General features: G+C 41.3%; 1 protein-coding gene across 2 annotated transcripts; it reads left to right on the top strand.

The window, feature by feature from the left end:
- The first annotated feature begins 1,988 nt into the window (after nucleotides 1-1,988).
- vps39 (VPS39 subunit of HOPS complex) lies at nucleotides 1,989-21,492 on the top strand. Of its 2 annotated transcripts, none has more exons than XM_061082895.1 (24): nucleotides 1,989-2,518; nucleotides 2,699-2,764; nucleotides 3,206-3,270; nucleotides 3,697-3,739; nucleotides 3,927-4,021; nucleotides 5,567-5,665; nucleotides 5,764-5,856; nucleotides 6,582-6,765; nucleotides 8,913-9,033; nucleotides 9,328-9,448; nucleotides 9,723-9,849; nucleotides 10,418-10,560; nucleotides 10,662-10,802; nucleotides 11,851-11,992; nucleotides 13,448-13,534; nucleotides 13,883-13,956; nucleotides 14,079-14,295; nucleotides 15,779-15,907; nucleotides 16,262-16,364; nucleotides 16,945-16,990; nucleotides 17,703-17,852; nucleotides 19,414-19,548; nucleotides 19,676-19,767; nucleotides 20,073-21,492. In XM_061082895.1, exons 1-24 carry the CDS (start codon nucleotides 2,446-2,448, stop codon nucleotides 20,152-20,154), a joined length of 2,628 nt encoding a protein of 875 aa, XP_060938878.1. In that variant the 5' UTR covers nucleotides 1,989-2,445; the 3' UTR covers nucleotides 20,155-21,492. The 2 variants fall into 2 exon arrangements, with proteins under 2 accessions (XP_060938878.1, XP_060938877.1); XM_061082894.1 differs by having other exon boundaries at nucleotides 9,720-9,849.
- Nucleotides 21,493-22,572: the final 1,080 nt, after the last annotated feature.

Genomic DNA, 22,572 nt, shown 5'->3' with positions numbered 1-22,572 from the left:
GTTCAAGTGTCAGTGGTTGTGTGTGTTCAGGATGAATTACTGCTGTCTTTGGAGCAATTTGTACAACTTTAGAATATTGTGAATTAATATTCCGTTATATATTTGTACTTCACAGTAAAAATAAATGTGGCAAAAATAGTATAGAAGTCTATCCTAAAATAGTATGACCATTACAAGAACAAGCTGCAGCATTAAAATGATCAGAAAAGGTAACTTAGTAAGACTCAAAAACAAATCCACTAAGATAATAAATATCAAGTACACTTGTAAATTCAACACTGGTGAACATTGTCTTTCTTAGATTAAAATAACTAAATTAATTCAAAAATAAAACAAGAGTATGTGCGTATCTTCTCATTCTCCTTTCCTTAAAATTCAAATTGTTTTAATGTTGGTCTAAAATGATCAAATAAATGCCAGGGAATGTGACATGTTTTAGAATAAAGGACAAGATGGTGAATGTCCCTTGTACGTTTGAAGGTCTTCTGCATAAATTGAAGTTACAAAAAAATATATATAAATGGATAGTAAATATAAACTAAGAAATTAATATTGCCAGAGTGAAGATGAGCCGATTTGATTTTGAGATAATTCCCAAAACATTTCAAGACTTTACATGTCTTGTGCACAACAAGTACATAACAAATTAAAAATTGAATATAAGAACTAAAGTAAAATAAATTATAAAAAAAAACTAAAGTAATAAAATACAAAACTAAAATATGAATTATAAACTAAATGCAGATCCTAAAATAGTATGACCATTACAAGAACGAGCTTCAACATTAAATTGATAAAAAAAGGTAACGTAGTAAGTCTCAAAAACAAGTACACTTGTAAATTCAATACTGGTGTACATTGTCTTTCTAAGATTAAAACAACAAAATTAATTCAAATATAAAATAAGACTATGTGGGTGTCTTTTCATTCTCCTTTGCTTAAAATTCAATTTTTTTTAATGTTGGTCTAAAATGATCAAATAAATGCCAGGGAATGTGACATGTTAAGAATATAGGACAAGATGGTGAATGTCCATTGTACGTTTGAAGGTCTTCTGCATAAATTTAAGTTACAAAAAAATATATATAAATGGATAGTAAATATAAAACTAAGAAATTAATATTGCCAGAGTGAAGATGAGCCGATTTGATTTTGAGATAATTCCCACAACATTTATACCTCTACTATATATCATATATTATATCATACTCTCTGTATATTCTTTGTATATATAAGTCTATATACACATATTAATACATGTGTACATGTTATAATAATAATTATTAATATATTATTACTACTATTATTATTATATATACTGTTGCTGCCATTATTACTATATACTGCTATTATATTGGTATAATTACTATCATATATAAATATATATTACGTTATATTATATACTATATATACTGTACTATTTTTATATACTGTCTAACAATAACATTACCATCATATCATCAGTACTATTACCATCATCTTGCCACTGCACCTTATCTACCTATTTATCTTCTGTTTCTGTTTTTTATTCTTTCTACCTCACTATTTTTTATTTTATTGTATTGTATCTTATTGTATTCAAATATACCAGCTGCTATGACAACTTAATTTTCCTTCGGGGATGAATAAAGTACTCTATCTATCTATCTATCTATCTATCTATCTATCTATCTATCTATCTATCTATCTATCTATCTATCTATTTCAAGACTGCACAACAAGTACATAACAAATTAAAAATTGAATATAAGAAGTAAGGCAATAAAATAAATGACACACCTAAAATATAAATGCAGATTCCATAGAAAACTAAAACAGGTGTCACAGAGTATATAATGTATTTATCCTCGTCACTAATTTGTTTGCTCAAAAAAAAGACAGAACGAGATTTTAAAAACGTTGAGTAAATCTCGCGAGAACTGAACCTCAGCACTGCGCCTTTAAGTGGTTCCTCGTGAGGACCCCGGGTCACGTGTCTGTCAAACCCCGTCAACACAACACAGGAAGACGCTAAGCTAAGCAAGCTAACGAAAACACAGGTCACTGGTGTTACTGGTTCTGCTGGTGTGGAGCTGCTGGTTGCTATGGACACAGAGACGGGTTCTGGAGACAGGAAGTGAGGGGGGGGGGCGAGGATGAGGAGCAACGACTCGCTAACTCCGGAGCTAGCAGGCTAACGATCAGCTGTTGTTGTGCTAGTTTTGCTAACACGTCAAAAAGTGTTTCCTCACAGCAGCCTGCGACACCACACACAGACAGACACACACAGACACACACACAGTGTTTCCTCTTTCCTCCTCCGTCACGGTTAATGGCGACACACACAGCAGCTCCAGCCTCACACATCCACCAGCGGGCCGTCAGTCAGCTGCTGCCCGGCGGCCGGTGACTCCCCTTTGGGGTCCATCATCCATCCCAGGGGTCCGAAAGTGAAACTGATCCAAGATGCACGACGCCTACGAGCCGGTGTCGATCCTGGAGAAGCTCCCGCTCCAGATCGACTGTCTTGCGGCCTGGGGTGAGTTGTTGTCTCCCTCTCATGGAGCTGGTGTTTCCTGGGGTTTAACACAAGATAAAGAGAATCCTGTATCAGTCCCACAACAGAAACCTGCAATGTCAAATCCTGCAAGTTACAAGTTTCTGACATGATGTTGAATATTACTGACAGTCAGTGACTTTGAGTGTCTCTTTCCCACAGAGGACTGCCTGCTTGTGGGGACGAAACCAGGGCATCTCCTTCTCTACCGGATCAAAAAGGATGCAGGTAAAACTAAAACCAAGGGGATGGGAGGTACTGGTTTATTTGTTTTGGTGTGTTTGTGTCTTTGAGTCTTTCTCAGCAAGAAAATCCGCTTTACTTCTTAACCTTGTGCATGAATTATCCAACACAAAGTTGGAGAGATGGATAGATAGATAGATAGATAGAATCTGATAGATAGTTGATAAAAGAAACAAAGAAATAATCCTACAGCTTAAAAATATGGACAATAACACTTGTGAAAAGCTGAAAAATGACATGCATATATAAACATATGTTATAAGTAACAATATTAACAACATAAAGTGTCTATAATCAAGTCCCGCTGTTTTCTGTAAACTAAATACGATGGCAAGGGTACTGGAGTATTGTGGTGGGCTACTTTATTGCATTTGAAGATGATGATGATGATGATGATGATGAGGAATGTGTCTCTGCTCTCCTCAGGTACCAATCGGTTCGAGGTGACGCTGGAGAAATCCAATAAGAACTTCTCAAAGAAGATTCAGCAGGTAGAGATTTAGGGGAACCACAGTCTCATTTCTGGAAAAAAAAAAGGAGGAAGAGGAAGTCCGATGAAGGAAGTGACGTCTGATTTTTAGGGAATACAATCCGTTCACGAGCCTAACTTCACTCTCTTACCCTCGATTAAACTGCCAATGACAAACTTCCTGTCCTGGAGTGATTCTGGGAGTGGCACACACACTTCACCACTCTTCCTCATGCCATCTTAGAACACCAGAGCTGGTTGGTGTGTAATGGATCAGATCGGCCTCCAACTTTAACATTTAATTCACTTATCATCCTAACACACAGCTGTGAGAGCCCCGGGCAAAGTGGGTTAAATAATTGAGCTCTGTGGTTTCCTCAGCCCAGGTGCGATGAACTATTAATGTCCTCACTCTGCGCTTTAACTGTGTTTCTTACTCTTTCTACAGCTCTATGTTGTCGCGCAGTACAAAATCCTTGTCAGTCTTCTTGGTAAGTTTTTCCTACCAACACATTTGTATGAATTTTAATGATTGTATGAGTTTAATCTTCACTTTTGGAACAGTAGTGCACATCCACTTTGGGACATTGAGTCGAGAGATGCTGCTTAAATAGCCTCTGTTTATTGTTGCTACTTCAAATTATACTTATGGTTTGTACTTTTGATTCTGTCCTGCAGAGAACAACGTCCACGTCCACGACCTCCTGACCTTCCAGCAGATCACCGTCGTGTCCAAAGCCAAAGGAGCTACACTCTTTGCCTGTGATCTGCAGGTCAGTGATAGCAGTGTTGTTACTTTATAATATCAAATGTACGTATTTTCTTATTGCTTCTGAATCTTTCTCGAGGGAATAATTTGCCCTTTCCACAGTACTACAGCCATACAGCTATAACTTAGTGGAGGAATGAAAGAGAAAAGGCCAACGAGTGTCTTAATGGTAATCTTATTAAACCCTTTGAACCCTGCAGAGGAAATGTTTCGCCACTACCGACATTTTCTTTTTTTACGGTGATTTCATTCTTTGGAGAATCATCAATGCTTCTGAATCTGTACGACGAAGCTCAAAGGTTCCGTCATGTTTTTTAACCTAATGTAGCTGAATAAACACATAAGAAATATTGATCCAAAACTCTTAAATTCTTAATTACAGTTTTCTCTGCTCTTCTTCAGCCGCTGTTATCAACACGTTTTTCACCACATGTAACAAAATGTAATGATTCACCACCAATGCACAATGTGATGAAGTAGAATGCAGATCCTTGGCTTTCTGCTGTAAAAGGAAACAATGCTCTAACTCTCATGGTTTTTATTTTAGTTCGATCTGAACAAGATCATTCAAACCACAACAATCTCCTGTCGTCAGTTTCTGGCCTCAGCTACAGGAAGTGCATTTCCAGAGACGTTAGACCAGGAAGCTTCAGGTGAACTGGTTTATTCAAGTTGATCAAATTCAGCTTTGAATGGGTTGTGACATTCAGTGTTTCTTGTTGCACATATGAGCCAAGGTGTAACAGGGTCATAACCGATGTTTTTTAGTTTATAGACGACTCACATTAACTACTGACTGATCTCTGGAGCTCACCACAGTCTTTCAGCCTTTTTAGAAATACATTCCTCTGTTTCAGGCAGATTTTCTATATAACATTATGAATAGAAGATTTCTTTAATGGTCATTTTTATGTGAGTACTTAAAAATAAACTGATAAAATAGAAAAAGACATTACAGTGTAACACAGTAATAAATAAATACCAGAACAATAAAAGCTTAAGAGTAGTGTAGAGAGCTGCTGCAGTAGTGAATGGGTTAACAGATTCAAACAGAAGGCTAAAGACACGAGCGTGGTTACACTCGTCTGTTTGGATGCTCGGCGCTTGTCAAGTTCGTTGCTCTTCCTCTGGCAGAATCAACACTGGAAGCGATCCTGAAATCCAACATGCTGCTGCTTCCCAACAGCACGAACACACAGACGCACGTTTTTAAATCATTCCCTTATGACAGTTTCCTTGACAGAAATGAAAAGCAACTTGATGTCTATTACTATGAAGCTCAAGCCTGTGTCAGTCTGTTGGCTGTGTGCAAGGGAAGCCTTGAAGTCAGGAAAGTGTCTTTTAAATATCCATTCACTGGCCGTAAAGAACATATAATCTATGTTTATTATCCTATAATATCCTATTCGATATAAGCTTCATCACACAGTTATTGTATGCGTCAAAACAATTATATTTTTCCCGACCCACATATCCGTGTTCTCACATTTTCCCAGATTTTTTTTTAAAGCCATGAATTGTATATTTTCTCTCTTTGTCTGGCGCTCAGCAAACCGGCCCAGGGGAGGAAAGGCTGAGAATGTGTGTTGCGGTGAAAAAGAAGCTCCAGATGTATTACTGGAAGGATAGAGAGTTCCACGAGCTGCAGGTATGATGATACATGTGATGTGTGACTCACTGCAGTGTGATCCACATTTAGGTCTTTGTCATATTTAGTCATCTCACTGTTTTCTTTTTGTCTGTTAGGGCGACTTTGCTGCACCAGATATTCCAAAGTCCATGGCTTGGTGTGAAAACTCCATATGTGTTGGTTTCAAGAGAGACTATTACCTTATTCGGGTATGTGCTCGGAAAGCTTTCATTTCTTTACATTCTGTAACTTCCTACAACTTGAGTGGTTCTCCGCTCATAATCTGTCTTTTGCATTTAAAATGCTCATCCCTCGTAGAATTATAAGACGGCTGTCAAAGGTTTGTAGTCCCTTCTTTAAATGTTTTTAAACTTGCTATTTTTTTATTTGCTCTCTTGCTTATTGTGAGGCATTTTGTAACTGTGTTTTGAGAAGTGCTCTAGAAATAGTGTTTATTATTATGAAAAATAAGTCTGTTATTACTGCTAAAAACACAAAAGTCATAGTTGATTGGACGCGTTGTGAAGTTCGTTTCCTGTCATGGCTTTTGCTCAAACTGGTTTCAATCCTAATTTCATTTTTCTGGCCTTACAAGTCTGTAGGGAGTGACAGATCTTTAGAGGAATATCCCTTTAACATTATCTTTTTTTAATTTTCAAATGACTACTGAAAAAATAAATTAGTATCAGGCTGCTTCATAACTTGTTCTTGTCTGTTGTTTGTGTTTGTTTTTTTGTTTTTTTGTGGTGTTTCTTATTTCTGGTATTCAAATCATCAACCAATGCTTGGTAGAGTTAAACCTCATCCAATCGTCTTTTCTTTATCTGTATAAAGTGTCTCATAACTGACCTTACAGAATCAATTAAGCCACTACGGTATTATTAATACGTTCTGTATCTCCTGACTCACCCGCACTATCTCTCCTTTCAACCAGATGGACGGTCGTGGCTCCATCAAGGAGCTCTTTCCGACTGGGAAGCAGCTGGAGCCTCTGGTGGCACCGCTGGCTGATGGGAAGGTGGCTGTGGGGCAGGATGACCTCACTGTTGTCCTGAATGAAGAGGGTGTTTGCACCCAGAAGTGCGCCCTGAACTGGACAGACATCCCTATAGCGATGGGTAAGAAAGGAACAACAGACAATATAACAAGGACTGTTCTGATGGTTCTACGTTGTTTTCTTAAAGATGAAGTCACTCATGCTGTTGTTTTTCTGTGCATATGAAAAAACACGCCTCTTAATTCGCCCATTCCAAGTCACTGCTTCTCTCCGTTAATGTTCCTGATTTCCATGCGAGAGTTGACTTGTGTTTTCGATGTCGATAGAAACTGACAGCAAAGTCAAAAGGAGACTCGCGTGCGGAGAAACGAGAGAATCCTCCCCCAGCGCTCGACACTTTACAGTTTGTCTTCCAGATAACACGGGGGAGGTTTTGCCAAAATGTGTCACTCCTGGCAGTCGAGTTCACGCAGCGAAAACAAAACCACATTTTCTCCTGTGCTCAGAAATAAGATGCATAAGATGTCTTGGTCGCGTTTTAATAACATATCACATTTTAATAGTTTATTGTATCTCAAGGAGAAGCATCTATTGATTTTACAGAGGACGTTGTCTGCTATAAATTTGACCACTTATCATCGACAGGCTTGTTAATGGTAATTATCCTCGGCTGGTTGGAGCGCTACGAGGAAAAACAGCATCTTGGCACACGAAGACAAAAACAATTAGGACATTTAGTTTTAGTTAATGGTGTTAAATTTACATAATTCGTGGTTGAATGCAGGTTTGTGTTTGTCACAGAAATGAGAATCTATCTGAAGTATAATTGGAAGTCTTTTAGCACGAGTGTGAGCACAATCAGATTAATCTTCTTTCGATGATAAAATATTAAACGTGAACTTATCTTCTGATTATTGTCAGTATGCCACGTTTATTCCATCTCCATGAAGTGCTCTGCATGTTGCTGTTACATTTCTCTGACTGGTTAAGAAACATGTGCCCATGATGCTGTTGTGTCTGTTCACGTATTTGTCACAGAGCCTGAGCAGGTCTGCTCTCATAGTAATAGGATATTAAAAACAAATGCCTGATAAAGCATTTGGCCTAAATTCTCCCTTTGTTCTGTCAGTTATTGTCATCTAGCTGCCGTCTGCCCTCTCTCTCTCTTCTCTTTCTTCTCTTCCTTAATCTGTCCGTCCCTTGTGTGAAGTCTTTCTTTCCAGTCTGTCTGAGCCGCGCTGCTGTTTTCCCACATGTCAGAGGAGAAAAGACAGTTTTAGATCAGCTTTTTATCCGGTGACTAAGACACTGGGTTCCTAATGGACTTTGTGGGAGACGCGAGGAAGATGAGCTCTCGTTGTCTGTCTGTGCTCGTTGGAATGCAGAGAGGAAGAATATGAAGGGAAATGAAGCCTCCGAGCGGCGGCTACGTTTGAGGCGATTGCAATTTCCCTCTTCTTGATGTTGTCGCTCTGGCACGTTTCAGCAGAGGATGAGCGCTGGTCACTTTACAGTATTTTTCACTGACTGGATGTGGCTGGAGCCGTGGGCGTAGTCTGTCCCGCCTCAGGCTCGTCTGCTTCGCTGTCTCGAGCTGTATTTCCTGCCCCATTAGCCTTAAGATCTTCATGCCATAATCACTAATGAGACACCTACTTTCAAGATGGAGGGTTTATGGGAAGCAATATAATTTGCACTCCTTTAGTGTTTGACACATTTTTCATTCCACCATCTTCCTGATGGACAATACTGTCTTGTTTCCTTCAACAAAAATATACCTGACTTGTTTAATCAAGATTTATGCATTATTCTCTGAGAAACCAAGGAAAATCTTGCAACGTTAAATGAATAATAAAAAAAAAGATTCCATGGGTTTTTCCCTGACCTATAATCCTGCTGACACTGATGAATACCTCATTGGAGGTAATACAACCATATGGTCTCTGGTTTGACAGCTGCCTGATCACACCTTGTGAAGATCTGTCCTCCTTTTCACTATCAAAGGCAGAAAAATGCCCAAATAATAATAAAAAATTATATTGTTGTTACAAATATAATATAATACCAATTTTGTGAAAGAAATGTAAAATTCAAAAACGATTCCTTCCCTCTTTCCCTTTAAAGTTTTGACAGATCCACATATTAACAAAGTTCTTTGATTATGTTTAGGATTTGTAATATTTTCACATCATTGACCCACTTGTGATGGGTCCGTTGTTGTTGCCGTGCACACAAATCTGACACTCGGCTCTTCTCTAATGTTCTCAGAGCACCAGCCTCCGTACATCATCGCTGTTCTCCCTCGGTACGTGGAGATCCGGACCTTCGAGCCGCGGCTGCTGGTGCAGAGCGTGGAGCTGCAGAGACCTCGCTTCATCACCTCAGCAGGGTGAGGCCGGCCTTTGGTTGTTTCATTCGTAAACTAGAAATTGTATTTACATTCTGCAGACCAGAAAAAATAACCTAGAACATGTGTCGGTTGGTTTGAGGCCTTGTTCTGTTTAGATGCACAATGTCACTAAAGAATATCATGAGTCATGTGCTGCTGTCATCAGCTCCCCTGGTTTCTGTGTCTCGTGACAATGACACATAAAATGTCAGTTCCTCCTTCCAAAGAAAAAACACAGTTGCCCCAACCTGTCCTCTCTAATCTTGTTTTCTCCCTTTTTTTTATTTATCACAGGCAGAATATTGTGTATGTTGCCAGCAACCACTTTGTGTGGCGCCTGGTGCCTGTGTCCATCGCCAGCCAGATCCGGCAGCTTCTCCAGGACAAGCAGTTTGAGTTGGCTCTTCAGCTGGCGGTGAGCAGCAGAACCACTCAACTATTAAACCTTGTTATTAAATTCCCGAGGATTCAATTTGTGCCCGAGCTCAAGAGGAGGGAACGCTGGGATCACTTATCTTGATAAGGTCAGAGCGTTCAAACAGTAATATTCCCATGGTTTGGTTCTTTAAGGGCAGCTTATCCAGAGATCTAGTTTTCCTTTCCAGGGGCTTTTCATGTGGATTACACATTCGTGGAAGTGAATAATCTGACTAGATTTTGTTGTTGTTTGATGCTTTTCCTGCCAGAAGATGAAGGATGATTCCGACGGTGATAAGAAGCAGCAGATTAACCACATCCAAAATCTCTACGCCTTCAATCTGTTTTGCCAGAAGAGATTTGATGACTCCATGCAGGTGTTTGCCAAACTCGGCACAGGTAAAGATTGTAAGCTGAAGTTTTTCTGTTCAGGCCACGTCATTCGTAAAACGGAGCGACGATTCGATAATAAAACAATTATCAATGCATCAAAGAGTTTTGATTCTATACATGATGCAACCCTATTTCAACCTCCTCTGTGACTGAGGTTATCACATGAGGAGCCGGAGTTAAGTCAGAATCGTTCCTGATTAGCTGCATCTCCTCTTTAATGGACCGGGTGGATAAAAAGCCAAAAGTGTCTTCCACCTGTGGCTGCTCTTCAGTGAAGACAGAACCCATGAAGACGATCATTTTAAATCAGAATCAGCATCAGAATCAGAATCAGAATCAGAATCAGAAAGGATTTATTGCCAAGTAGGTTTACACCTACCTGGAATTTTCTTTGGTAAAAAGGTGCATACATTTAACATAAAGCATAAAAACACAATAAGTACTTCACATAAGAAAGAAATAACTGTATGTAAAACAAATGTATATACAAGACATTAAAGTTAAATAAAGAATAAAATGCAAAATGCAATGTTGTTTAGGATAAAACGTAAGAGTTCCCTCCTGTGCTCTGCAGATCCCACCCATGTGATCGGACTCTACCCGGACCTGCTCCCAGCTGACTACCGCAAACAGCTGCACTATCCCAACCCACTACCCACACTGTCCGGGGCGGAGCTAGAGAAGGCTCACCTCGCTCTTATTGATTACCTCACCCAGGTCTGTGTGTGTGACGCCCTTCCACAAAAAATCTGTGTGGCAAAGATAAAGGGAAATGCGAAACTTAAAATCTACCTTTCCCTTTTCTGCTGTTCTTACAGAAACGCAGCCACCTGGTGAAACAGCTGAACGACTCGGACCCTTCCACGACATCTCCACTCATGGAGGGAACGCCGACGATTAAGAGCCGCAAAAAACTCCTGCAGATCATTGATACCACTCTGCTGAAGTGCTACCTACATGTGAGGCCACGATCTTCTGATTTTTCATGCTTTTACTTGACATATTGACTTAAATATCATAAATGTTGACCACTGAAATCTAATGCATGCAGAGTAACTGTCCTGTTCCCTAGAGGCATACACTACATTATATATTATTTTGTCATTTCGCAATTTTCTATGTTTGAAATTAGGAATCGAATAACTCCTTTTGTAAAAGTGATATTTATCTCCTGCTTTCTCTCTTGTGCCTGCGTCTGCTCACACTGCAGCCGTGTGATAGACACGGGGAAGTTGGACAAACTCTAACCATCCATCACTCACATTATGCTCTTTGATTTACAGCCAATCTGGAATCGTGGGCGAACCCAGTCCAAATGTTTATGTCAACGGATAAAAAATTATATCAGCTCTTAAAAACTTGGCCGTGGTCACCGTCCACTTAGAGCAAAAATAAAATGATGATTTCATAAGTCCGTAATTCTCAACGCTCATAGAAACTGGCACCAGCACATGTAGCCAGATGTGTTTAACTGCTCGTTGGCAGATTGACTTTGAAGTAACACATACTGAGTCACTGTTGAAGATCGTGTGTGTGTGTGTGTGTGTGTGACTGTCACTCAGTAGTCTGTGAGTCAAACTTCATCAATGGAGTATTGGAAGGATGAATGAGATCACAGTTATGAGCGTCCAAAGTAAGTTTCTACACAGAATGGGAAACTGTCTTTGTCCTCTTTCTCCGTGCAGAGATGTGCATGTTCATCTGATGTGTGCGACTCAGGGAAAATGCTCCCAGGTGCTTCCTTGTTAGAGGCACAACCACCTCTGTTCAATCAGTGGGACTCACAGCACCGACCCGGACGAGGCTGGAGGGAGAAGACGGGACTGACTGGAGATCCTCTAGAAGCCAAGCATCTGCAGCTGATTATTTAAATGAATAACACATTGTGGGGCAGAGAGGAGCGACTCAGACTTGTCGTCTTTGTGTGAACCGCTACCTGACCTCTTAAGGGTTGGATGGATATATGTCCATGTTGTGTAATCTCCTCTGATCCTCCCCTCTCTTCAGACCAACGTGGCCATGGTGTCCCCCCTCCTGCGCCTGGAGAACAACCACTGCCACATCGAGGAGAGCGAGTACGTTCTCAAGAAAGCTCACAAGTACAGTGAGCTGATTATCCTTTATGAGAAGAAGGGCCTGCACCAGAAAGGTGAGATGTTCAACCACCTGTGCTGCCAGTTGTCCTTGTATCATCTTGTATAATCTGCAGGGAGAAGCTTTTAATAAAGACACCGCTAATCTGGTGTCCTCCTGCAGATATGACAAGAGGAAGACAGATCCTTGGGGATGTCCACAGTCATTTTCAAGTTTTAAGAACCCTTTGGGAACTTATATGAATCACATTCAGACATATTGTATATTTACACTGTAAGAAGAGTTTATTTTTGGTTTACTTTCCCTCTAAGTCTCTTTCATTAGGATGAGTTAACTGAAATCTTTGAGTATCTTAAAGAAATCTGTTGTCAGACCTTCCACAGTAGGTGAAACTTATTTAGTGGACACTGGATTAGTTCCATTAGACGTCCTAGTGAGCCGTGACTCTCAGCCTGCATGCAAGCTTCTCCTGTCTGAATTCATCCAAACCGATATTAGTTTTATCAGAAAGCAAACAGAAGTCAAATCTGTTTCTCGTCACAAAAGTTCAGCACATATGAAAAGCATTTTCAGTGAATAAATCTTTTCCCTCAGTTAAAGAAATCTCTCTCTGCATATTTAAAAGAAACGGCTTAACGAATAAAGGATGAAAAGAAAACATCCCTTTGTATTTACAAGAGCCTTTAATTTAACTTTCTAAATGAAAACACGATTCAGAGAATCACTTTCCAGGGACGTTTACTCTGACATGATTGTTTTTGAAGTGAGAAAATGAATCATCACGCAGCAGAGAGAAGTCAATCACTGGATAATGACTGATATCGGAGTTCAGCTGTAATTGTGTGGTTTGTGTGGGAGTGTGGTTTGTCTGTTGCAGACCTCAGCGTGACAACCGAGCACATCCCTTCAAAACACAATGAAACATCTGCTTCCAATTCCTCTCTCCAATTGGATGTTGAATTTGCGGTGTAGTATTTAAATGAGAGATGGGTGGGTGGCAGCTTTCGCCCTCGTTACCTCCTCGTTCAAACACGAGAGCGGGATCGTTCCGTTATGTTTCAATTCAACAGATACTAGTCACTGTGCGTGAGTCGTGGGCGCGGGGGGGGGGGGGATCCGCCCCCTTGAGGCTGCAGGGTGGATCTCAGTGGAGGTTTCCTGCGTGCGGCCGGCTCGTCATCCTCGTAGATCAGAGCCGTCTGAAGCTTGTTTGGTTCCTGGCAGTGTTCTGCGGTAGAGTCCTGGCTGCTGTACTTTGTGTTGATGATGTCATGCTGCTGAAGTCTGCTCCCACTGCCAATTCAAAGCAGCTGTTCCCAGCTCGCCAATTAACGATGGAGCCTGCGCTTCGTCCAGTTTCTGCTGGCGGAGGAGTTATGTAATGCAGCGCGCCGCAGAGCCGATGACATCGTGCTGCTTTCCATCTCTCGGGCTGATGTCCCATTTGTTCCTGTTCCCCCCTTTTCCATGTTCCACCCCTCCTCCGCCCTGTTCCCCCCCCCCCTCACAGCTCTGCAGGTGCTGCTCGACCAATCCACCAAGGCCAACTCTCCGCTGAAGGGCCACGAGCGAACGGTGGAGTACCTCCAAAGACTGGGTGAGGATCAGCAGCCAACTCTGAGCTGGTTAAAAGTCGTCATCTCTACTACATGTTGTTGCAATAACTTTCTGAAAAAAACTTCTCAGAATACTTTCACTCAGATTGTGGGCGTTGGATGAAATGTCAATTTTGCATCTGTTACATGTCATTCTGCAGCTTTTATTTATTGTCTGGCAATGACTAAAGTTTTTGACTTCCACTTAACATTTTCCTGAAATTGGTAAAATCTGGAGGGGCTGTGTGTGAGAACTTTTGTTTTAATGGAACCATGAGAGAACACTTTCTGGACCCGTTTCCTCCTGAGCTTCCACGATGAAGTTAAACTTATTTATTTACTTTATTTAGGAGTCGAGAATCTGGGCTTCATCTTTGAGTTTTCTCCCTGGGTGCTGAAGATCTGTCCTGAGGACGGTCTGAAGGTGAGACGCAGAGAATTTACCCAAAATTTACAAATGGTCAAACTTGGTTAAACTCTTGATTTATTTGATTTCCACTTCCTGCTCTGATGTAGTTTTAAATCCTCTCTTCTCTTCCTGCTCAGATTTTCACTGAGGACCTGACGGAGGTGGAGACTTTGCCCCGGGACAAGGTGCTGAACTTCCTGAAAGAGGGTTTCACGGAGCTCGCCATCCCATATCTTGAGCACATCATCTACGTGTGGGACGAGAAAGGCCCGGAGTTTCACAATGTGCTGATCCAGCTCTACCTGGAGAGGGTTCAAGTCCTCATGAAGGAGTACCTCAACTCACTGCCTGAAGGTACGCGCTACAGACCCTGACTGTCTATGTGAGGTCACAGTATCTCTGGGCACTCTTAGGAATAATAAACACTTTTACAGCACCTCATGTAACCTTCAAAAACTGTGAGAATTATTAAAATAAGGTTTTTGGACTCATTTGATACACAAACCTGAGAGAAAGATAACAAAGCTAGAAAATGGAGGAAATATAAATGAGAAGTGTTATTGTAGAATCCAATGTCCATGAAACCCAGGAGCTCGCAACCACTTCAAATTAATGCCAAAAGGAATATTTCATTTTCCCTGCCTATGGGTTCAGTTCACCACTTTGCTTCCCGTTCCAAAGAGTTGTCTCTTTAAATGACTTTGCAAATAAAGCCTGTCAGGACCGATTGAGAAGTCCATCCATCTCCGTCCGTCTGTGTTGTTTTAATGCTCGTCCAGGGACCGGGTTTTAAAACAGACCTCTCCACCAACAGGACACAGAGGTGCTCATTAATCTGCACTTTGCAAAACGAACAGTAAAAGCAGCTAATGAAACAGATAAATCCTGCAAGTCATTGCTTCAAGTTGCTTAATGAAGCAAGTTGCAGGACACAGCCCGTGATCGGAAGATATTGTTCCTCTGAGATTATTGTAACTCCACAATGAGATGAGACTTAGTGGGTTAGGACAATGTTAATGTTAAAGCCTATGTCAGCAGCAACTGTACAGATTATTTTCCGGTGTAACCGCTCTATCACGTACACCATCGTTTTATAGTTGTACCTAAACCAAGGATGTTATGTGATCACCCCTGTTTGTTTGATAATTGTTTTCTCAGATAATAATTCAATGTGTACAATTTGGTGTTGATCCAATTTAACAAATCAGGATCTAGTGAATTTGAATGTGGTTTCATGGGGGGACGGTTGGGTCTTGTCTGACGTGTCCACTCTACTGTGAACGCCGTTCAGTTTTATTTTCATCAATATATTTTATCCAACATTTTGGTTAAACCAAAAGCCACAAGTTACAGTTTCAGTGGTTTGTATTTTTACTTCAGTACAAAATCAAATCATTTTTACATCCAGGCCTTTTCTCCCAAACTTGGCAGATAAAATCAGCTACGAAAAAAAACCTTAAACAAAAACTTGTGTTTTGAATCCAGTGCTTGTTACTGATACTCTGTGTATCACTGAGATCTATTTAATGTGTGGAGTGAATTTCCTTCCTGATTAAATATTTACCGAGCCAATTTCTAGAGTATTTGTTTACATCCACGTTTGCTCATTTGCAGTCGTCTTCTTGTTTTCAGTGTCTTTGGCTTTTTGTCTGTGTGGATTTAATCCTGCTACTATTCAGTTGTGGCAAAAGTCATTGACTACTGAAGGAAACAGACAACCACACGCAGCATTGTTTGCTTTTCCTCTTCCTTAAGAGTGTGTTTCTGATGTTGATCAGTTAACTGAGCAATTGTTTCAGCTCCAGATGCTGAACTAAAGTCCTCTGTGCTGTTGCAGGAGTCCCAGCTGTGGCTGCAGGGAAGGAGAAGGGCAGCCTGGGGGAGTTCAGGATGAAGCTGCTGTCTTTCCTGGATATCTCGACCAGCTATGAACCAGCCAGACTCATCAGTGATTTCCCCTTTGATGGTGAGAACTCGCCCTTAGATGACACATGTGTGGACTGTGGACAAGCAGCACATCAAAATCTGTTTGCTTGACAAATACAAACAAGGACGTTGGAGTTTTTTCCTAAAGAAGTTGACTTTTGTCTGTGAGATCCTGTTTCAGAAAAACGTGTAAAGATAATGCGAACGGCATTTACTCTATAGTTGTTAATATCAGGATTTATGGAACCGGCACCTTAGAAAGAAAGTTTCCTATGTTTCCCATTACCTCATGTACATATGTTCTCAGTTACAGAGGAAAGTTTTACTGGAGTTGTACATGCTGTAAGCTGAAGGCTTTAACATGAAGCTTGTGACCTGGTTTTCCCTCTCGAAGGTCTGCTGGAGGAGCGAGCTCTGCTTCTGGGTCGGATGGGCAAACACGAGCAGGCGCTCTTCATCTACGTGCACATCCTGAAAGACACCCACATGGCTGAAGAGTGAGTCCTCCTGCAGGTCAAACACCACACACTCCTGCAAAGCTGTGCGGGAATCAGCAGCGAATGTAATGTCTGACTGTGAAAGAGAACAAAACCGTAAGGTAGCAATTTAAAGTAAGTGGTAGGAACCCTATTCAGTCACGAGCTTGTTCTTGACCTTCCAGGCAGATTAAGGATCTTTAAGAACCATGTGACCAAAGCTGCTTTCAGAAATATACTGAAGTCAAGAGATTTTCAACAGCAAATGACCGAGTCAGTTGACCCGTAATAAAAGGTCTGAGTGAGAACATGTGAAAAATGCAGCAGGACATTGTCTGGAAAACAAGCAACAAGCGAGGGAGTGGGCGTGTTGATGAAGTTTCTAACACCCAATACAAACATCTCCTCTCTCTACCTGTATCACGCGTTTCTTCGATTTGGAAAACGCCCGCGTCCAGTTTTTCGAATATTTGTCTGTAGTTCCTGTCTGAAAAGACATGGAGACATCCTGGTTCCTCAGGAGCATCAGTCAACATCAGGGACATGAGCAGCTCCATCGCGTTTTCTGTTTGCTGACGCTCTTCCTCTGTGTGTTCTCCAGATACTGTCACAGTCACTACAACAGTTCAGTGGAAGGAAATAAAGACGTGAGTGGCTCCTCGTGTAATTTTCCCTTTTTGATTTGATCTGTTTTTTCCTTGTTTGTGTTGCTCTCTTGGATTTGATCACAGTTCCGATGTGTGTTTTTTTTATGTCCTTATTTCATTTTGTACACTCTGTTGCCCTCAGTTAAGTGCCTGTGTGTTTGCTGGAAGTGCTTCACAAATATAATGGATTATTTATGGCACGTGCACATTCCTTTTTCTCTGGTTTGTTTTCCATCTGACAAATAATGGATCTGACATCTCCTGTTTATACTTTTTGTTTAATGTTGCCTGATGAAATCAAAACTGAAAATGAATCCTTTAGAAGCATTGAATCAGAGTCACAAAGAAATGATTGAACATTGAATATTTGATTGCTGTTATTAAACCGGACTAGACTTTCTAAAATCAGCATGTATAAGACATCCAGGCTTATTTATCCCTGTAAAATTACTAGTAAATCATTTATCTTGTCAAATATTGCCTCATATTTTATTTTACTCCCTGTTTTGATACTTTCATCTTTTTCTTCCATTAATTTAAATACAAATAGTATTTAATTTACTGCATTACTGTCTGACATCATGTTTCCCTCCTTCCTGTGTTTCCATTAACTGGGACACTCTCACCTGATTTTCTTACTGGTTTTCTTAATTCAGATCCTGACTCCCACTGGCTCAGATGAGTGTTAACAGTTGTATTTCCGTCTCTCTAGGTTTATCTGTCTCTGCTGCGAATGTACCTGTCGCCCCCTGATGTCCACTGTCTGGGGCCCATCAAGATGGAGCTGTCAGGGCCTCAGGCCAACCTCCAGGCTGCCCTGCAGGTCCTGGAGCTGCACCACAGCAAACTCAATACCAGCAAGGTAAACAGCACCAGAGCGGCACTTTCACTGGTCTGGTCAAAATAATCCTACTTTTATCTCGGCGTCTAAATCAAGTGAGTTGTAAACAAATCACAAACATTTCCACTTTCAGGGGACTAACAAACTCTGGCCTGACGTGAATTTCCTGCATTTTAATTTCCTGCAACAAACTCCATTGGGCTCTTGAAATTGCTCGTTAAACCAGAGAGCAAAAAGGAATTTCTAATTCAGCCTAATGCCTTTTTATTTCTACTCGAATGTGATAATCGTTCCTGAGGACGTGTAAGTGTCTCGTCTGTTTAGCCTCGATTAAAATGGGATAAAACAACACGATTAATGACGACACGCGCTCACACAAAATTAGTCGTCTGGCAGTTTGTGTGAAATTAAATCAGCAGCTGAGCTGAAGAGGATTTAGTTTGTTTTGCAGAGCGACATCAGAAGGGTTTTCACTGCTGGGTGAAATCAAGCTGCCGCGTTGGGACGGAAAAGATTCAGTGAACCAAATCCAGATTTCCACCAGGGGGCTGATGTCCCTCGAGAGGCGTGTGTGTCGTCATGTGAAAATCTCTGAGGAAACTCCTTTATGTGTCTGTTTGGAGTATCTGCGCCCCGAACCAAGAATAGCAGTTAATTGAATAAAAGCTGTTTTAGCTCATGACCCATTTTTCTCGTCAGACCTTAATATCACAATCGTCTCAATGCTGTCAAGCAAAGATTTCCCTCAAGGAGTTCTTTATAAAGTCAGCAGATTGTATATTCTTTCTCTTCCCACATCTTATCACAGTTTGAAAACCTCTCCCCCTGTTTCTGTGTTAATATTTTAATACTGAAGTTGAGCTGCTCCAGTTACATTCAGGTTGTAAAACGCTCCATAACAAACTGCACTGTAGTGGAACGCTGCAGGTTTATGAGCATGTGTTGAACGGGATTTTAGAATCGGCTTCTAATTTCGAAGCACAAAGTCAGAATAACAACTTTACAACTCGGGGGGGGGGGGAATGGGGCCGTCTGAAGAGACAGTACTTCTCTAAGTAAGTGTGACTTCAGGGAGAGAATATTTGAGTATGAGCTGTTATCCACTCGTTTAAACACTTCACCTCTCTCTCCTGGAGTTTGACCTCCGCCACCTTTAGAGTCACGCATCACACAGATTAGTATTCTGAGAACGGTTCTGCCTTAACGACTTCTTCAGGTCTGAGGCTGAAAGTTTATTTTTTAACCTTGACGAGAAGATGACGACACGAGTCCTTTTTAAAAAGTGAGGAAAATGTGAGCGTTACATTCTGAGCAGATGCTGAGTTTAAGTTTGTCAGCAGCTGTTTTCAAGGTCGAGCACGAACTTGAAATCTCAACTGAGTGAATATCTGCAGGCTGTTTGACCAACATGCATTTAACACCTGAAGGCAACTGTTCAACATCCGCTAAACCTCCTCATCTGACCCAAAGTGATCCTCTACTAAGAGAGATCACTGGTCCTCACACAGGAAGAGCAGCTGTGACTTATAAACTCCTGACGTCTGCTCGTCAGTGTTTGAAAAGCTGACTGTTTGGTTTCCAGGCCATCAACCTGCTCCCGGCAAACACTCAAATCCGAGAGATCCGGGTTTTCCTGGAGAGCGTCCTGGAGGAGCGAGCTCAGAGGAAACGCTGCAACCAGGTGCTGAAGAGTCTCCTGCAGGCCGAGTTCCTCCGGGTGAGAAAACAAACTCTGAATATGTCACCTTCAACTCAATCTTCAGCGATTTAATTGAAAAGAATAAACACTATAACTTTTCTTTATTCATTTCTGCTTTGTGTTGTTGGTCTGCTTCTGTCTCCAGGTGCAGGAGGAGCGAATCTTCCACCAGCAGGTGAAATGCGTCATCACGGAGGAGAAGACCTGCAGAGTTTGCAAAAAGAAAATAGGAAACAGGTAAAACTGGAACTCGGTGTCGGAGTCGAATTTGTCTCTTTAGTTTATTTTCTATCTTTGAAGTTTTGTTATAATATTAAGTCTCTTTTCTTATACTTAGAATTATTAGTAGTATTTGTGACCAGTTTTATTTCACTCCTCATATTTTCGATAACAGGCCAAAGGAACTTTAAATCTTAAAGATTGAAAAAGTTATGTTAATTTCACACCCTGTTCATTTCTCTCACACATTTACATGAAACCCTTGTTCCTGCTCTGCGATGCCGTGAGTAATAATCCCAGTTAAACCTCCTCCTCCGTTTCAGTGCGTTCGCCAGGTATCCCAACGGCGTGGTGGTTCATTACTTCTGCTGCAAAGACCGCACGCTGTGTCCCACCGAGCAGTAACAGCCTCGGCTCCCTCGGACGCTCCATCAATAAATGATCCTCCTCCTCCTTCCTGCTCGGGGGATCCACTCTCCGGACGCCCGTGAAGAAGAGGAGAAACACCAGAGAGGTTGGAAGTGCTCTGAATCCAAAGCACCTTTTGCAGGACTTGCGAGTGCAGACTTTTTTTTTTATTTTGAAGTTAACCTTGGACACCGCTGTTGTTCTGGCGCTCGACTCCCCTCTCCGGGTGGAATCAGAGCTCCCCTACTGAAAGCAAAAGGCCGCAGCTTTCTGACTCTCTGTGCATGAAGTAACAGGAGGAATGTGCCAGGTCGCTCGGCCGGAGGAGAGGAACGGAGAGAGGGAGGGAGGTGGACTCTGACATTTTGGAAAACATGTCCCGGTAACTTGAGCAGGGATTTGTTTGCCCCACGCGTCGCCTCAAAGGAGCTGCTGACCGATCCTTCCCTCCTGCAGATGATCCCAAGCCTCCATGGGAAGCCGTCTTCTCTTTCTCTCCATCGCTTCCCGTGTCTCTCTCTCCTCCTGTAACACTGTGTTGGCCTCACACACTGCTTCTTCTGCCATAGCCGCTCTGAACTGCTCAATGCCTTGTGTGACTGAAGATTGTACTCACAATGAGGTCAGGTGTCTTTTCGTTGAGCATGTGCCGGTACTACAGTCGTCTCACACTGCGTTTCACCCTTTTGTTCTATTTGATTGAAACGTTTTAGGCGACTTCTCAAACTAACCTTATTCATATTTATGTTTGTTACTTCATTTTGCTGTCTTTGTGAAGCGATGACGACGACATCCACGCTTTTAACGCTTTGGTTTTTCTTTCTTTCTTTCTTTCTCAGTCACATCAGACGTTTATGAAGAAGAATTATAATCTAAAGTGAGACTACGTAAATGTAACAGCAGCCACGAGTCGTAACTACAGGATAATATTGATTTGCTTTCATTCACAAGAAATATATTAGAAACTGAGCTATTAATCAATATTTAGCAGCAGATATATATCAACAATGATCATTAGTTACAGCCCGATATCAGAGATCGGTCATCCAGTGAGAAAACACAGCAACATCTAGCTAATGTTTATTTTAGTTAGTTAGCATTAGCCACCATAAAGCTTCTTGTTTCTGAATCCAACTTCCTGTGTGTGTTACGTAGTCTCTCTCTAAGATGGGTCACAGCAGTGCAGCACTTTAACCGTGGATGGATGTTTGGTTTATTTATTGTGGAATCACATATCTGCACGATAAGAACTGGAAGTGATGTGAATGACTGAAGGTGTGATTGATCTGTGCTTTTAAATTGGCAATATTGTAATAAAAATGTCTGTTAACCGTCCACGTGGGAGGTCGTTCTAGAAGCAGGACTCCGGTTCATCAAGAGAAAGATGCAAACAATCAATGCCATGGTTTGTTTTTTTTGCAAACGTCTGCAGAGACCCAACAATCCCCGTGTGAAACCTCATCTAAATTAGCTTGAAGTTATTTGGATTTTCGAAAATGCATCAACATCCACAAAATGTCAAATATTAAAGAAAGCGATAAAATATTTCCTGGATTCTTTGTTCCGATCCTCACGAAGATTTATTGGTTCTTTCTTGACTTCAATGTCCCGACCTTCCATTAAGTTTCATGGAAATACGTTCAGTAGTTTTTGTGGAATCCTGCTGACAAACAAGCAAACCAACCAGTCAGAGCACAAACCTTCACAGAGAGTTAAATTCATTCAAGCTGCACCAAATCTCCATGAATTATTCACTGGGAAAATAGTAAAAATGTTGAAGAGAATGGAAGAAATTCCTGGATCCACCTGCTGATATGGATCCACATCAAAATTTAACGGGTTCTTCTACACAAAATTTTGTGGAAATTTGTTGACTTGTTTTGTCGACATCTTGCTAATAAATAAACCGACTCGGGTGAAAACAAAATCTCGTTGACGGAGGCAACAAGATAAAGAGTTCGACGGCTCGGTGACTTTGTTGACCACTAATCTGTCGTCTGACTAGTTGAACTTAATCAAATGGTTTACCTTGTTTTGCGTCGTCTCTTTTAAATACCCTTCCCCTCTTAAAGGTTTGCACACATTCTCTGCTCAGACTGTTCCAGACATTTTTATTGTTTTTTGTGAGCCATTAAACTTCCTGTGAGGTCACTGTCTGAAGACACCAGCGAGTGTTAGTGACGTTTCTTCCCACGGAGTTGATTTGACTGAGGCTGGAAGCAGGAGGTCTGTGTGCCTGCGGCTTTAATCAGTAATAAACACGTGTTTCCACCATAGATTGTATATAAAGGTTTCCACTCAACTCCTGTTTGACTGGTGACACCACAGAGTCTCTGCAGCTGCGTCTCAACCGACAACTTCCTGTTACTGTTCATGTCTCCATGAAGCGGCTTCAAGAAGAAACAACCTCAATGA

The sequence above is a fragment of the Limanda limanda genome, chromosome 12 (genome assembly GCF_963576545.1).
Source record: "Limanda limanda chromosome 12, fLimLim1.1, whole genome shotgun sequence".
Lineage (NCBI taxonomy): Eukaryota > Metazoa > Chordata > Actinopteri > Pleuronectiformes > Pleuronectidae > Limanda > Limanda limanda.
Note: the sequence above shows the minus strand (reverse complement) of the source record. Positions and strands in the feature narration are given on the sequence as shown.